Source organism: Phocoena phocoena, chromosome X (genome assembly GCF_963924675.1).
Source record: "Phocoena phocoena chromosome X, mPhoPho1.1, whole genome shotgun sequence".
Classification (NCBI taxonomy): domain Eukaryota; kingdom Metazoa; phylum Chordata; class Mammalia; order Artiodactyla; family Phocoenidae; genus Phocoena; species Phocoena phocoena.
The window spans coordinates 33,658,461-33,674,826 of record NC_089240.1 but is presented as its reverse complement, the minus strand read 5'-3'; the positions used below and the strand labels follow the sequence as shown (position 1 = coordinate 33,674,826).

Below are 16,366 nucleotides of genomic sequence, written 5' to 3'. Positions count from 1 at the left end.
ACCTCCCTCATTGTCCTGTGATTAGAGGGTTATTGAGGGGTTGTTGGATCCTTGAAGAGGTAGCAGTAATGGAGAAACCCGCAGGAGATGGAGAGAAGCTCCCCAGGCACTGGGGGGGATAAGATGGAAGTTCAAGGCAGAGGTTTTTGTGAGAATTGGGAAAAGAGCACACCATCTAGATTAAAAAAAAAAATCGAAAACCTCTGGGTGGATTTTCCCAGGGCCCTTAGCCTAGCTAACAGACCAGACTACTGAGGCGAGGAGAAAGCTGCCCTTCCACAATGAACATGGCCTCTGCCAAGGCACAGGCTTCTTGTGACCCCAGAGGCAGCTGGATTTTGGCACCCACTTGCCCCTTCCTCCGGGGCCATCGTGCAGTGCCCATACTACACGACCAAATGCAGCAGCCCTAGTTGGAATCTGCCTTAGCTAAGATCTTCGGTCAGGAAAGGGGCGAGGTCCTGCCTTAGGGGTTTACCAAAATAAATAAATAAATAAATAAATAATTGAGAAAGCCTCGAAGAAGAAACCTGATCCGTCCTGCAGGCACCTAGAAACCCTATCCTGACGCCAGGCCACAGGGTGGAGGCTCCAGGCTGATCGTGGTGTCCTAGGAGTGATTGCGAACAATCCAGGAAATGGGGAAATCTGGTTGCAGTAAACTACAACAGCTGGATTCCCGAGGCTGTGGGTGAGACGGGGAACTTTCTGGGCCTTGTGCTCGTCCATCAGCCGACCCTAGAAAGAGTACTTCAAGCCCCATCCCAAACTGCAGTGCAGCCGGCACGAACTCTTGATTCATTCCCTTGCAAAAGAGAAACCAAAAAGCCGTAGCAAGGACGTTGGCGCCGGCAGAGCCACACACCTAAGTTCAAATCCCCGCTCTGCCCGTAACCATGAACCTGGGCAAGTTTCTAAGCGTCGTTCCTTCTTGGATAGGATGGGCATAATGACGCCGAACTTGGGGCGTGGTCCGAAGGGTCAAACCCGCGAACTTGGCGATAATAACCTGCCGCGGTGGGCCGTTCTTGGACCCCCTCGGTTATCCCTTCTCTTTCCGTGTGACTCACGTAGCTTTCTGCACAGATGACCTTGTGGTAGGGGCCCCGGATCTGGGAGGTGTTTGGGCCACCAGTGTGTGTATTCGTGGTGAAAGGGCGCGCAATCGGGGAACAGAAAGATATTTTAGGATAATCTGGTTTGCTAGGGCACGCCCCTGGCGCGCTCAGGCCCCCAGAGCGGGTGCGGGAGTGTCAGCCCCGCTTCCAGAAGAAGCGCTGGCACAAAAGGAGGGGGGTGGGTCGGAGCCCCAGCCGCGCCAGCGCTCCGGGGAGGCGGAGGAAGGAGGGCAGGCCCCGGGCGGGCGGGAGGGAGGGAGACAGGCGAGAGGAGGAGTTTTCCGGCTTGGCCTCAGCGAGCCGCGCGCAGCCCCTCGGTCGGGTTGGTCTCCTCCCGCCCCCGGGAAGCGCGCCGCGCAGCCGAGCCGAGCGCAGCGCCGGGCGCGCCATGGGGAGCCCCGCACTCCGGCCCGCGCTCCTGCCGCTGCTGCCGCTGCTGCCGCTGCTGCTTCGAGTCCCGCCGAGCCGCGGCTTCCCAGGTAGGGTCGGCGGGCCAGCCTCCCCAGCTGGGCGCCGGGACCCTCGGCTCGGTCCGGAGGGTGGTGCGGGGGCGCCCTTTGTTTGCGCGGACTTCGTCTTTCGCCGCCTGGGGGAGCGGGGGACGCGGAGCGGGGCTCGCGTCCGGGCACCAGGAGGGGAGAGCCGACTGTCATCCCGTCGCCGGGCGCCGTGAGCTGGAGGACCCTCTGCGCCTGGGGTTCCAGGGGGACCAATCAAACCCCCGTTGGCGCTGGAGGCGACCAGGAGAAGTTTGGCCGCGGGTTACTTTCTCACCCCGCCGGAGTTTTGCCTCTCACACAGTTGCCTGCGTCCAGGGACCAGGTGGCTGGCAGCTCATCCTGGAAGGAGCCCCTACCCCCTCCCACTCGAGGCCCCAGGCCACCCCTTGGGGCTGCAGGGCACGAGCCACAGTAAAAGACTCTCGTGGAAGGCCCGGGCGGAGCCTCTCCCGCATCCCCCAACCCCCCCTGCTGGGGATTCCGAGAAAGTCTGCACCTCCGGGAGAGAGGTGCCAGCTGAGAGCGGTGACATGTGGCAGGCGCTTGGTTAGCCCCAGGGAAAGAGGACTACACACGCGGGCTCTGCTAGACAGGGGGTGTGGCTTCTTGTTGCTGGGGGGCGTGGTCTGTAGCATCTAAGGGGACCCTGGTACTTATTAGGACTCTTCTGGTGTGGACAAAACCTTCTTTGGAGATGCCCTTTAAAAAGCTCCAGCTGACTCCCTCATCGGAGAGTCTTAAGATAGCAAAGAGCTTCGGGGGAGCTGGGGAACATGGATGCACCCCTGTCGCCCCGGAGAGGAAATCCATGGACACATTTTAGTTTAGTGTTAATGGGAAAGTGGGTGACGTGGCGGGCAAATATCTGGCTTTACTTTCAACACTGTGGGTGGTTTAAGTCTGGGGTCTGAGAAACGAACCTACCGGGTTCTGGGTGAAGGATGGAGGGGGGAGGGTTCCCAGATAGCATGCTTGGGAGATGTAGGGATGGCTGCTGGAAATTCCTTGCACATCCCCTTATGAATGAATGAATCAAACGTGTAAAGTGATACACAGGAACATTTGCGTTTTGAACTGCTGTAAGTGCTAAGCTTTTTGGTAGGAACTGATTCAGGGCAAAGTGGAAAGGAGACTTTATCCTCTGTGCCAGGCAAGTGCCAGCCCCCTGTTTCCCGGGCAGGTTAGTGCCCCCACCCCCCAAGCAGGAGTCGGGTTAATATGAAGGTAGAGGGGAGGGGGAAGCCAGTACTGGACAGGGTGCAGGGGGAGAAGTTGAGAAGCTAGAAGCAGCCTTTCCTGCTGAACTGGGAGGCGTCTCTAAGCCGCCTGTACATCTGTCTGGCAGAGCCTTCCTCAGTCAAGGGGCCTCTTCTCTCTTTCCATTTGACCTTCCTCCCCTCCCTCACCCTGCCCTCTGCTCTCCTTCCCTCAGCTTCTACCCTTATACAGCATAGCTTGCTGCCAGGACCCAGCCACCCACAGAATCGTGGATTTCCAGCTAGGGCGCTCACTACTTTTGGGAACTGGCCCTGGCTGGCCCAGCTCCCTCTGGCACCAGCCTGCAGGCTTCCCCCAAGTTGGCACATCCCAATGGGGTCTTTCAGGAAATGTGCTCTGCTAGGGCTGTTGATTCCAACGGAGGATGTTTCAGTCCAAGCCAGAGGTTTCGGAAGGCTGGTGGGGGGAGACTCTCTAGGCCTGTGGGTCCTGAGGCGAATCATGTCAGCTGAGTTCACCCTAAGTGCTGGGTGACAGAGAGATTTTGAAGATCATTTCAGAGGCAGTCTCTCAGCGAGTGGACATTGTGTCTCTGGTAAGAGGCCTGGAAGCAGGAACCTCTGAAAGAGGGAGATGGGAATCTAGGGCCCCATCGGCATCTCCCCTCCCCCACTTATATAAACATCTGAGATTTAATAGCAAATCTGTCAGAGAGAGTAAATCATTCCCATTCCCACTTCTAGAAGGTCTCTGGAGTTCTTCCATCTTTGAATCTGATGCAGCTTTTCTGGCTCTCTGATTTATTCTTTGCGGCCTAGCAAAGACGCAGTGTCTATAAAAACCCACATGAAATGTATGGAAAAGTCATAGCAAAGTTGTCTGTGTTGGATTGCGTTTGTATGCCTATAAGATAGTATTCTTACTCTGTTCTTTGGTTTTGCTTTTATTGAGGTATAACTGACATATAACACATTAGTTTCCCGTGTATAACATAGTGATTCGATATTTGTATGCACTGCACAATGGTGACCACAATAAGTCTAGTTACTATCGATCACTGTACATAGTTACAAAATTCTTTTTTCTTGGGATGACTTTTAAGATCTACTCTCAATACAGTATTATTAACGATAGTTACTATGCTGTACATTACATCCCATGACTTATTTATTTTAAAGCTGGAAGTTTGTACATTTTGATCCCCTTCACCCATTTCGCCCACTCCCCACTCCCCCACCCCTCTGGCAACCACCAGTCTGTTCTCTGTATCTTTGAGCTTAGGTTTTGCTTGTTTGTTTCATTTTTTAGATTCCACAATATATTAAGCGAGATCATACGGTATTTGTCTTTCTCTGACTTATTTCACTTAGCATAATGCCCTCTAGGTGCATCCATGTTGTCACAAATGGCAACGTTCCATTCTTTTTTTTATGGCTGGATAATATTCCGTTGTATGTGTATACCACATCTTCTTTATCCATTCATCGGTTCATGGACACTTAGACTGTTTCCATAACTGGGCTCTCGTGAATAACGTTGCAATAAACATGGGGATGCAGATACCTCTTTGAGATCCTGTTTTCATTTCTTTTGGATAAATACCTAGAGGAGGGATTGCTGGATCATATGGTAGCTGTATTTTTAGTTTTTTGAGGAACCTCCATACTGTTTTCCATAGTGGCTGCACCAATTTACATTCCCACCGACAGTGCACAAGGGTTGCCTTTTTTCCGCATTCTTGCCAACACTTGCTGTTTCTTGTCTTTCGGATAATAGCCATTCTGACAGGTGTGAGGCGCTGTCTCATTGTGGTTTTGCTTTGCATTTCCGTTTTATTATGTTCTTAAATGAACTCATTTTATTTATTTATTTATTTTTGGCTGCCTTGGGTCTTCGTTGCTGCGCGAGGGCTTTCTCTAGTTGTGGCGAGCGGGGGCTACTCTTCGTTGCAGTGTGCGGATTTCTCATTGCAGTGGCTTCTCTTGTGGAGCACAGGCTCTAGGCGTGCGGGCTTCAGTACTTGTGGCACGTGGGCTCAGTAGTTGTGGCTCGCGGGCTGTAGAGTGCAGGCTCAGTAGTTGTGGCAAACGGGCTTAGTTGCTCCGCGGCATGTAGGATCTTCCCGGACCAGCACTTGAACCTGTGTCCCCTGCACCACCAGGGAAGCCCTGAACTCTTGAAGCCTCATTTACATCTGAGATTTTGGAGGTTCACTGCACCTCCTTCTGCAAGCAAGGCTGAAGATGGAGAATGAACGCCATGGCCAACTAAGAAAGGCTCCATGAATCTGATGCCTGGAGAAAACTGGTAAAGTAGTGTGGTTTCACCAGCCAGGAAAACCGAGTGGGGTTGGCTAAAAGCCAAACCAGAGCACACCAGCCAAAGCAGTCTTTTAAAATGCCACATTTGGAGATAAGTATTAGGAACTGAACACCTGGCTCAGGATATACAATTAAAGTCACATGAGGAGCAGGTTAGGCTAGATATTTCTATTTGGGTTTAAAACATGTAATCAGCTGACAAAATTCCTCTGCATTAAAAAGGAAAATGCTGGGGAGAGCAGGGCATTTTCAACTGGCATTTTCTTATTGATAACACTTTCATACAGTATCCTGCTATTACTGTTTCTCATTTCCCAGATTTGTGAGCTGAAAGAGACACCAGAAACCATCGCTAAAGCACCATCTTCAGACCTTCCTCACACCATAATTGAAATATTGCCCTTTGCTTTTTGGTGATTTCTATAACATTCTCACTTTTAGTCTCTCTTATAGCAACTCATTCTACTTTTTATGGCCAGATACTGCTCTTTTAAGTACAGTTTTACTTCAGTACTGGTTTCTTTAAACATTTTATTTCTAATTTTTAAAATTGAGGCAACGTTAGTACTGTTTTGATTGCATTGCTCTCCTACGGAAAAACATAGAGCAGGACTTACCTGGTGGTGCAGTGGTTAAGAATCCGCCTGCCAATGCAGGGGACACGGGGTTCGAGCCCCGGTCCGGGAAGATCCCACATGCCGCGGAGCAACTAAGCCCGTGCACCACAACTACTGAGCCTGCGCTCTAGAGCCCACGAGCCACAACTACTGAGCCCACGTGCCGCAACTACTGAAGCCCGCGCGCCTAGAGCCTGTGCTCCGCAACAAGAGAAGCCACGGCAATGAGAAGCCCGCACACCACAACAAAGAGTAGCCCCCACTCACCGCAACTAGAGAAAGCCCGTGCGCAGCAACGAAGACCCAACACAGCCAAAAATTAAATAAATAAATAAATTTATTAAAAAAAAACAGGCCAGCTGCCCACAGCCTAATTTTCCAGTCCTTCTCTCCTGGCTTCCTAAAATCTGGCTAAAGTAGACTACCTGTTTTTATAGACCTGGAGTCCCATTTTCCCTCTTTTTGGTGATTACTGCTTTCTGCACCTGGAATGCTTCCCCGCAGCCACATGTGTGTCTAAATTCTGCCCATTGTCCAGCGACACCCCCCAGTTCGATGAAACTTTTACTTGATCCTTTGATTGGGAAGCTTCTGCCTTCCTTTAAACACCCATGGTGTTTCATATCTCTCTTGTGATATTTATCATACATGCCATACCTTGCAATGAGCTATGCATTCCTTTACACTTGTAGATTCTGAGCTCATGAAGGAAGGGCACTGCTCTGTCTTACCCCTCTGTATTTCCCACGGTGCCTAGCCAAGACCCTGGAGCCAAGTGGATATTTGTACTTATCGAGTTAATAGTTCCCTGCAACTCGGGTGACAGACCATTGGCCAGAAGAGCTGAGAGAACACGCGTGCAGGTAAACAGGGCTTGTGCCACCATGAACCTACATACACAGGGATGATGCCTTGCTGGCTGTAGAGGTTTGCTTTTAAATCCGTGAACACCCTCCCTTTGAGCAATAACCTTCTCCGCTGGGGGTTGTAAGATGAGAGACACTGCAGCCACAAGCCGGAGTTTGCATTTATTATTTTTGTTGGCCGCTTTGCTAGAGCCCCTTCCAAAGGGGTTGAATGGTTTCCTTAGTCAACGCAAATATGTGTGCTACATCAATTCCCCTTTCAGAGAATGCAACTCAAATGGGTAATTGAAAGTGAAGATTGAGTTTCACGAGAAGAAGGTTGACTTGCCAGGTTGTAACGTAGTCTGAAATTCTAGCAGCCAAATTATGATCGATACCCAGGTTAAGGATTCATTTCCAAATAGCAGTGTGAATAATCGCCTTGCCTGGGTTCCAGTTCATAGGGAATTTCTCAAGCCAGCCCTTCAGTTCTTTTTTTTTTTTTTTAACTTTTATCGGAGTATGGTTGATTTACAATGCTGTATTAGTCCTCAGTTCTTGCTTGTGTAATTTCTTGACTGTCGGCTTTTATTGGCCATTGTTTATGGCGTCTTTTAAGCCTGGATCTTTCTCTTGGATATATGAATTCTGCCTTCTCTCTTGGAACCTTGGCTCTATCCAGAGACTTTCTTGTTAAAGTGGACATGGAAGGATGGAGTGCATGGGATACTAGGATGAAAAAGGTAGGGAATTCCTTCTGTCAATAGCTTTCTGTCTTGTGGGGAAATAGACACCAGGTTATCCATGGGGGTAAATATTATAACACAGATGGGTCGACAAGCCCTGTGAAGCACAGAGAGGAGCCACGCAGGAACCCTGGGCCCGGAGATTGCAGAGTGATGTTGAGCAATGCTGATGCCAGTGGCAGTGACAACTACAGGCCCAAGGAAGGTTAATGCAGGGTGTCTCTGGGCTTCCTTCTCTAAGAACACTTTGAAATTGGAAACAAAAATCTGTGTGGGTGTTCTTTTTCTGGGGAGAAGGCCCTATCCCAATTCAACATCACTCCTCACCAGATACTTCTGTGAATTCTGTGAGAGAATGTGCACTTAATGGGCACAAAAGTCAACATAGAAAGTACGATAAAGTTGCCAGAGTAGGGGAGCTTTGAACCAATGATCAGGTGGCCTCCTGAATTATAACCAGCGGTACAACTTCCCATTCTCCTCATTTAAAAATCAACACCAAACAAAACAGTCATAATCATAGGATCTTTAGTGGATATTTGTGGGTTGGTTGAATGATTGAGGTAATTGTGACAGGGAATCAACACATTCTATTTCAATATCCCTGCAGGATTTAACCAGAATTTCCAAGCTGCTAATCCCCAAAGAGAAAGAAATGCGAGGTATCAGAGGCAATTTGCAGGACTCTGAACGAAAGATCCATCTGGACAGGCAACAAGTTGGGGCATAGTTAGTTGCTGAGGCTCTTGAATTTCAAATCACCCTAGGACAATCTTCTAGGAGACTTAGAAACACCAGGAACTTTGGGGGGAGGGGGCAGGATTTTTCAGGTAAAAGATTTAAGGATAAAGCTTCTTTGAGAGAAAAGTCACCGGTAGCTTTGCTAAGCTCCCAAGTTGCCCAGATGATAATTGGTTGCACCTGGGTCTTACGGGCATGCTCTAGCCTCAGAAACTTCTGGAGTCATCATTCCCGAGCTGAGTGATTCACTGCCCCGTAATCCTTAGCTCATACTGGATGCCTCTTTATACGTTGTTCTCCAGGGAGAAGATAAATGGGTTTGGACATGGTGGCTTGGATTATCCCAGAGGTTTGGTGTTGTAAATTGAGTATATTGGTTTTACAGCTTTTTTTTTATGAGTAATAGATCCAAATATAGAATTTGGGGGTGGACTTTCTGCCTTGGCCTTGAAAGATCGTTGCCCTGTTTCTTCTGCCCTGCTCTTACAGTGACCTGTTGTGTGATGGGTTCCATGCTGTTCCCCCTGTTGTCACTGGCTCTTTGCAGCATCTGCCCAGTTATGGCTGATGAGCATCTATCTCTTCCATACCGAGCGCAGCCCAGGACCCTCTGCTGAATGCCTCTGGCCTGCCGCTAGCTGTGTGGGTGGCTGAGCTGATGACCCTACCAGTCCCAGGGATTCAAGAATGTTCCAAAACACTGGTTAAATGAGGGCCACGGGGCAAGCGAGAATTGAGCCGAGCTTTGGCAGGCCCCTGGTGGAGGGGTGAGGAAGCGGTGGCCTGGCCACGTCCCCGGCCTTCCAGACTCTGCCCCCAGTGTGGCCGTTCCCTCTAGGAACTCTGACAGACTTGTTGCCACTGACTCAGCATTTGCCACACAAAGGCTCCGGTTCCTTTAAATATCTGAGGTTGAAATCCTGTTTCCACTTCGATTCGAAGTCCGCTTTTCAAAGAGGAGGGTCATACTGTTTCACCAGGAGCTACTCACGGACCCGACGGCCTCAGCCACGTGGGCAGGCACTGGGGTCTTGTGCATTCTGTGCCCTTGTGGCCGAGCAGGGAGCCTGGCCCCCGGGGGACTCTCGGTGGGTCTCGGTGAAATCTGCAAGGGAGCACACCTCTGACCGGGACTGACCTGCTGATGGGTGTCTCGGGCTCTATCTAGATGCCCACAGGAGCTTCTCATCCACATCCAGGCTCCCCAGCATGGGCCACCTAATTCATGTGGCATCTCAGTCTGGGAGGGCGCCCGAGACGGAACTCCCCACGTCTCAGTGATGAGTCTCTGAGGTTCAGCGAGTGGAAGGGATTTGTCTGGGGTCACACGGGGAGTTAGAAGCAGAGCTGGCCTTAGAACTCAGCCCCCCGACTCCAGGATTCCCTTTCCTCCACAGGCAGGGACAGAGTTCAGTTTCTGAGCGGCCACTACACATTAGGCATCGGGCCGGGCACCGGGGATAGGCACGCAAGGATCAGTGGCACCTCGGGCACTCACAGAGCCGCGCCCTGGTGTATTTCCGCGTGGTTGTTCATACCAACACTTGGCTGCAATCCCAGAGTCTCACGCCCGGGGCTGCTTGGGTGTTCCTCAGGGTTCTGAGAAGTTGCTGCCCCAGAGCTAGCCCTTGCCCCGTCTTGTCGAGGTCCCAAAGGATCCCTCTCTATGCCACTTGCTTTGAGCACCCCAGCTGATATGTCATGCTGTTTCCCCATTTAAACCACTTCAGTGAATTGTAGTATATTCAGAGTTGTGTATCCATCACAGTTTTAGAACATTTTCATTACCCGCCAAAGAAACTCCACACCCTTTAGCCATTGCTCCCCACCCCCTCTCCGTAGCCTTAGGCAACTGCTGAAGTACTTTCTGGCTCTATAGATTTTCCTGTTTTTAACGTTCCATGTAAATGGAATCACACAGTATCCTTTCGTGTCTGGCTTCTTTCGCTTAGCATAATGTTTTTAAGATTGATCCATATTGTAGCAGGTATCAGTACTTGACTCCTTTTTTATGGCTGAATTATATTCCATTGTATGGACAGACCACATTTTATCTGTTCATCAGTTGACGGACATTTGAGTTGCTTCCACTTTGGGGTTATCACGAGTAATGCTGCAGTGAATATTCATATACAAGTTTCTGTGTGGACATATGTTTTCATTTCTCTTGGGTAGATCCTTAGGAGTGGAATGGCTGGGTCATATGGTAACTCTGTGTTTAGCCATGTGAGGACCGGCCAGTCTGTTTTCCAAAGTGACTGTACCCTTTTACATTCCCCCCAGCAGTGTGTGACGGTTTTGATTTCTCTACATTTTTATCAGCTCTTGAGCTTATCTGTCTTTTTGGTTAAGTGATGTCATGAAAGCTCAGTTCATTAACAGCATCCACTCGAGGCTTGAGTGACAAAGCAGTGTCTGTGCTGCTACCCTCTCACTGCTGGCTGCAGGGCACGGCTAGTCCATAAGGTGCCTTTGGGTGGATTAGAAAAAGATGCCTTGTCTAGGCACGTGTAATGCGTGGGCACAGGGCTTGGTCAGGGGACAGACTTTGTGCTGAGTAGGAAGAGGATAGAGAGGCAGGCCCAGAACTCAAGACTTAAAGTGTGAGACCCCGCCTGCTCTTTGGACGGGTGTGATGGTGGGTGCTGTGGTGTAGACAACTCCCTGGACACCCATCTGTGCTGCAACCCTGGGTGTCCGTAGCTCAGCCCCAGGTGGGAAAGAGCTATGGGCGCCATGTGCTCTGACAGCTTGCTTCTATTAAAAAGAAAAACAAAACAAAAAGCTGTGCTTGTGTGTCAGCGGCATCCTCGTGAGCTTGAATTCTTGGGTCACCTGGGAGCCTAGCAAGCAAGTCAGAAGCTCAGGCCCCACCCGAGACCTAGTGAATCAGCGTATGCATTTCTACAAGGTCCCGCAGATGATTCTTATACACAGTGAAATTTGAGAAGGACTGGTCCGCTGGGTGAGTTCAGCCCTTTGCCAAGACGGAGTGGCTGGCCTGTTTATAAGGGCCGCCCAATAGCTGTCCTCCCTCCTCTCTCCCTTCTTCCCTTGGCTTTGCCGTCATCATGGCATCTTCTAGACTTCCTTTCCTAAGTCCCCGACATTCCTGAGATAAGCGTGTACAGACTTTTGTTTTCTGCTCCCTCTTCTAACTCAAAAACAAACCCAACTCTTCGGGGTGCACTCGACTTCATCTCCTTTGAAGTCCTCCTGCCTGGAGTGCGGCCAGCAGTAGCAAAGCACATCTTCGGTGATGGGTAACAGGGTCCTCACATGCCTTTGCCGAGCAGCTCAGCTGCAGCTTAGAAATAACTGCAGCTCTTTAAGAAAGGCCACACAGGGCTTCCCAGGTGGCGCAGTGGTTGAGAGTCCGACTGCCGATGCAGGGGACACGGGTTCGTGCCCCGGTCCGGGAGGATCCCACATGCCGCAGAGCGGCTGGGCCCGTGAGCCATGGCCGCTGAGCCTGCGCGTCCGGAGCCTGTGCTCCGCAACGGGAGAGGCCACAACAGTGAGAGGCCCGCGTACCGCAAAAAAAAAAAAAAAAAAAAAAAGGCCACACGAGTGTGATTAGGGCGGTCCCTGCCTCTCTAGCAAAACCCTGTCCTGGGATTGAGAATTTCTGCAACTGATCAACCCTTAAAGACACAGGGGCAACACATCTTTGTGCCAGAGACCGACGCCGCCGGGCTTAGGGAGAAGGCAGCCCCTTGGAGGATGGGTGAGAATGACACCAATGGGGAAGTCAGGACAGCACACCCCACCCCTCGTGTGAAGCCCCCCGACCACCCCCCCCCGAACTGGGCAAGTCAGGAAGGCTGAACTGTTAGCACTAAAAGGGGGGCCCTCCCACCGTTTCAGGGCTTTGAGTGAATAAGTAGTTCCCAGCCCAGCAGTGGTATTGGCTTGGCCCAAAAGTTTGTTCGGGTTTTTCCATAAGATGGTATGGAATAACCCAAACGAACTTTTGGGCCAACCCAATATCTGGACAGGCTTCATCGGGATTACCCAGGGAGTCTGGTGAGATGCAGTTTCCCTGATCCCCCCTCCCCTGTGTGTCTTGCTTTGGCAGACCTGGGGTGGGGAGAGCAGCAATCTGTGGTAGGGGTCTGCAAACTAAGTCTTGCCAAGCCACAGAGCACCCCAACTCCTGGTTTTGTATGACCAGTGAGCTAAGAATGGTGTTAAAATTTTCAAATGGTTGAAAAAAATCAAAAGGAGACTACTTCGTAACACGTGACAGTTATCTGAAATTTAGATATCAGTGCCACTGGAACCCAGCCACACTCATTTGTTTGGGTGTTGTCTGTGGCTACTTGGTGATAAGTGGCTGAGTTGAGCAGTTGTGACAGAGAACATATGGCCTGCAAAGCTGAAAGTATCTACTCTCTGGCTCTTGACAGAAATAGTTTGCCAACCCCTTAATTAGGGCCTTGCTCCTCAGAGTATAGACTGAGACCTGCTTGGCCTGGGAGCTCTACAGTCATGTAGAAACCAGACCTATGAAATCAGAGCCTCCCTTTAACAAGATCCCTAAGTGTTTGTGGCTCCTGCGCCTTCACCATGCTGCTCAGCTCAGGACTCGTCTCGGCCTTAGTCAGGGGGTCTTTTAAGATGCCTAGGCCCGCATGCTGTAACTAGCCCTGTACACATTTATCTGACAGATAACTGGGTGTTTCATTCTCTCTGTTTGAGGCTTGGTAACCTCCTGATAGCCTCTAGAAACTGGGACCCTGTTTATTCTCACCAATTCTTGGCCAAGGCCTAGGGTTCTGATCCAAAGCTGTAGGCAGACTGGCCTTGGCTACCTCCTGAGACGTCCTGGATGCTGCATGGGTTTCTGGACCGCAGGTTCAGGGCTCTCCAGACCTGCTGCCATGCCACAGTCCTGCTATATGGTGTGGCCTGAAGCCCTTCACTGCCCCTTACCCCGATCGCTGCTGAGGCTTTGACTTGGCTATCTGTCTCTTGCTGGTGGCTGTTCCTTCAGGAGCCTGTGATCTTTCTGCTGGTCAGGACCATCCCTAGTAGAACATTTTCCCAAAGTGGCTTCCTTGAAGCGCTGCTTCCCAGAGAGATTCATAGATGTTCTATGGGCAGCAGAATGCATGGCAAATAAGTTCCGTAGGTTTCTTTACTGCAGGATGGCTCAGGGTCATCGATATGCTAACGTAATTGTTCCCCTCTGGGAGAGAACAAATAACAAGGACCACAGAATCTGAAAGCGTGGTCCTCAGACCACCGGCAACAGCAGTACCTACAAACTTAATAGATGCATAAATTCTCTTGCCCCACCCCAGAGCTGTTGAATCAGAAGCTGGGCCTGGGGGAAGGTAGGCCAGCAACCGTGTTGTAACAAACCCTCTAGGTGCTTTTGATGCCCGCTCGAGTGTGAGAACCACTGGTGTGGACATTTCCAAGTTATTTTCTCACAGCATCTTAATAGACTAGTGTTTCTTATTTGTTGATTTTAGAGGGAACTGTGTTTCGGGTTTCAGCACAGGTCCTTTGGGAAGATGACATTGAATTGCCTGAAGCATTTACTGGTGGCAGTGAGCACTGCAGGCTATAAAGAGGGGAGAGAACGAAAAAAAAATCTTTGGGTAGCACCATCTGTCCCACTTCTGGCCTGCTAGGCAGTTCTGTGCCTACTTGGTTAAAAGAAATTTCCTCCAGTTGAAAGCTACCAACGTTTGGTTGTTGTAAACGTGTTCTTTGCAACGTTTTGTGTATTAAAAGGTGAAGAAAGCTGGGAGCAGCCATTGGGATGTATTTCTCTCCTCCTCTAAACATTGTCTCCGTTCAGAATACTCTTCTTTCCTCTTCTGCAGAATTTCCTCGTGCAAATCCCAAAGCCATCTTTCCAGGTCCGTGAGGTCCAAGTGGCTTTTGCTGGTGCCCTTGCCCACAGTGAGTGGCCCTCTTTCTGTCCATGGAAAGTCTCAGGAAGCTTTCAGATCTGAGGAGGTGGTTTGTCCCCAGACAGAGCCTCTTAGCCCAGGGTAGCTGTGCGTTCCGTCTCAGAGCTCAACTCCCTCCCTTTCATTCTAGAACTTTCTCCGTTGCTATCAGGGCCAGTGGTGTCACAGCCTTGGACCTGCAGGTGAACGCTTTTCATTTCTTTGCCGTCAGAGAGTTTGTCAATGGTGTGCTGTCACTTAGTTTGAAAATCCCAGTGGCAGTGAGGCTCGAGCTTGAAGGTGAGAGGAATCCCCCGAGTTCTGCTGCCCAGATCTTTTCTGTGTCTTTGTTTAAATGGAGGTGAGGCAGCTTCTCGATGTGGTTTCGCCTTCTGAGCAGAACTGTAAAGAAGCAGAAGCACCACGTTTGCCAGGAGACAGAGGTGATGTGATGGCCTCCCAGTGTGAATATGGAGCAAGAGAGAGCTCGAATCCAGCCTCAGAGTCTCCCTCAGCCAGTGCCTCGCTCAGGAACCTTCTGCTGAAGGAAGGCCTCGCTGCAGCCTCGCTCCCTTCTTGGATTTTGACTGTGTCTCAGTTGACCTCTGTGGAGGACAGTTGAGCCTTTGGAAGACCATATACGCTGTTGCTTTTGTTCCGCTGTCTGGTTTTACTTTAAAGGCTAGACCTTTTTTGGTTCTGACTGTGTTGAATGCCAACAGTCAGCCTCCAGGGCTTCGGGAATGCCCTTGGTGGGAACCGGAGTTGGCATTTGCTGAGGGCCTTTGCTTTGTGCTGATCTCCACAGAGTTAGGTGCCTTTTTCCTGTTTTGCCTCTTTTCTAGCTTTAGACGATGAGCCGAAAATTAAATAACAGAAGGAGACTAAACTGGGAAAAAAAAATTTCCCTTGGACAAGAGTAATGCCTTCATTTATAAAAGTTATCCTTTTAACTTTCTTTTTGTTAGCCGTGTAAAATATGACCAAAATTAAAATGGCACAAGCCACATGCTGTCTTAATTGTCTCTGCTAATTCAAGGCGGAGGGCCTGGGGACGGTGGGTACCACCAACTCTGCCTAAAGTTGTCCCTATAGGGTCTTGGTGCAAAAGAGCTTGAATGGAGGATGGAGCATCCTCTCAGGTGAAGCAGCTGTAGAAGCAAGGACATCTCTGAGACCTCATGCCTGGCGGGGGTCAGTCACTCTCTTACCAGTCCCCCACCTTACCACTATTATTTTCTTTTCCTGGATGAAATAAAGTTAAAAGTGGAGGAGTAGCCTTAATGGGGAAAGAAATTACATAAAGCTGAGGTTTGGATGCAAAAGAGGGAGGAAGAGTCCCCAGTAGGATGGAGCCACGGTAGCCAGCGCTATGTTTATTGAGTTTCCTCCCTTCCCTGCCTCTCTTCCCCAGCCTGTCATTGTGACTGCCTCCCAAATGAACCACCTGCACCTTATCTTAGAGTCTTCTGGGGGCATTCACACAAATAATGGCTCAGCTGGAACTTCACCCAAGATTCAGAGTTCTTTCTTCTGCTGAATTGATGCCTGCTGAATAGAGCTGTCTAGGTTAGGAAGCGAACTGTAAGGCAGACTTCTACGAGGAAGCTTGAGGAGTGTTTCAGTTAGCTATTGCTGTGTGAGAAACCATCCTAAAACTTAGTGGCTTAAAGCAGCAACCACCATTTATTTGTCCATGGTTCTGCAGTTTGGGCAGGGCTCAGTGGGGATGGTTCATCTCTGCTTAATGTGATGTTGGCCGGGCCAGCTCATATGGGGCTGGCAAATCCAAGATGGCTCCCCTCCCATGTCTGGCACTTCATCTGGGATGACCCGAATGGCTGGGACGGCTGGGCCTCTCTCTCTACCTCTTTACAGTCTCCTATTCTCTATGTTCTCTCTCTCTCTCTCTCTCTCTCTCTCTCTCCCCCCCACAGTTGCCTTTCTCCCCAGCAGAGTAAATGGACTTTTTAACATGCAGATGGCTTCCCAGGGGATGAAAGCCAAAGCTTCCAGGACACTTAAGGCCTAGGCACGTCACTCCTGTCACATTCTATTCATCAAAGCAAATTGCTAAGCACACCTGCTTTCAGGGTGGTGGTGGTAGTGGATAGATTCCACCTCTTAAGATGGGAAGAGTGGTATACATGTGCAGGATGGGAGGAATTGTTGGTGGCCAACTTTCCAAGCAATCCACCACGGAGCTGGTTTGGAAGAGTGTATTGGAAATGTGAGCTTAATTTCCCAGGATGTTTCCTGGGAGCATTCTGATTAATTGATGGACCCCAGGTTAGCTATCCAAATGTATTAGACTGTTTAGCTACAGAATGTGGCATGCCCAGCTTCATTGCAGG

At 50.1% G+C, this 16,366-nt stretch overlaps 1 protein-coding gene across 1 annotated transcript in view; it reads left to right on the top strand.

The window, feature by feature from the left end:
• Positions 1-1,412: 1,412 nt before the first annotated feature.
• SRPX (sushi repeat containing protein X-linked) overlaps positions 1,413-16,366 on the top strand; it is a 99,746-nt gene continuing 84,792 nt past the window's right edge. The window contains exon 1 of the mRNA XM_065900717.1: positions 1,413-1,597. Coding sequence (XP_065756789.1) covers positions 1,507-1,597 — 91 coding nt within the window. The 5' untranslated portion in view covers positions 1,413-1,506. The remainder of the gene's footprint in view (positions 1,598-16,366) is intronic.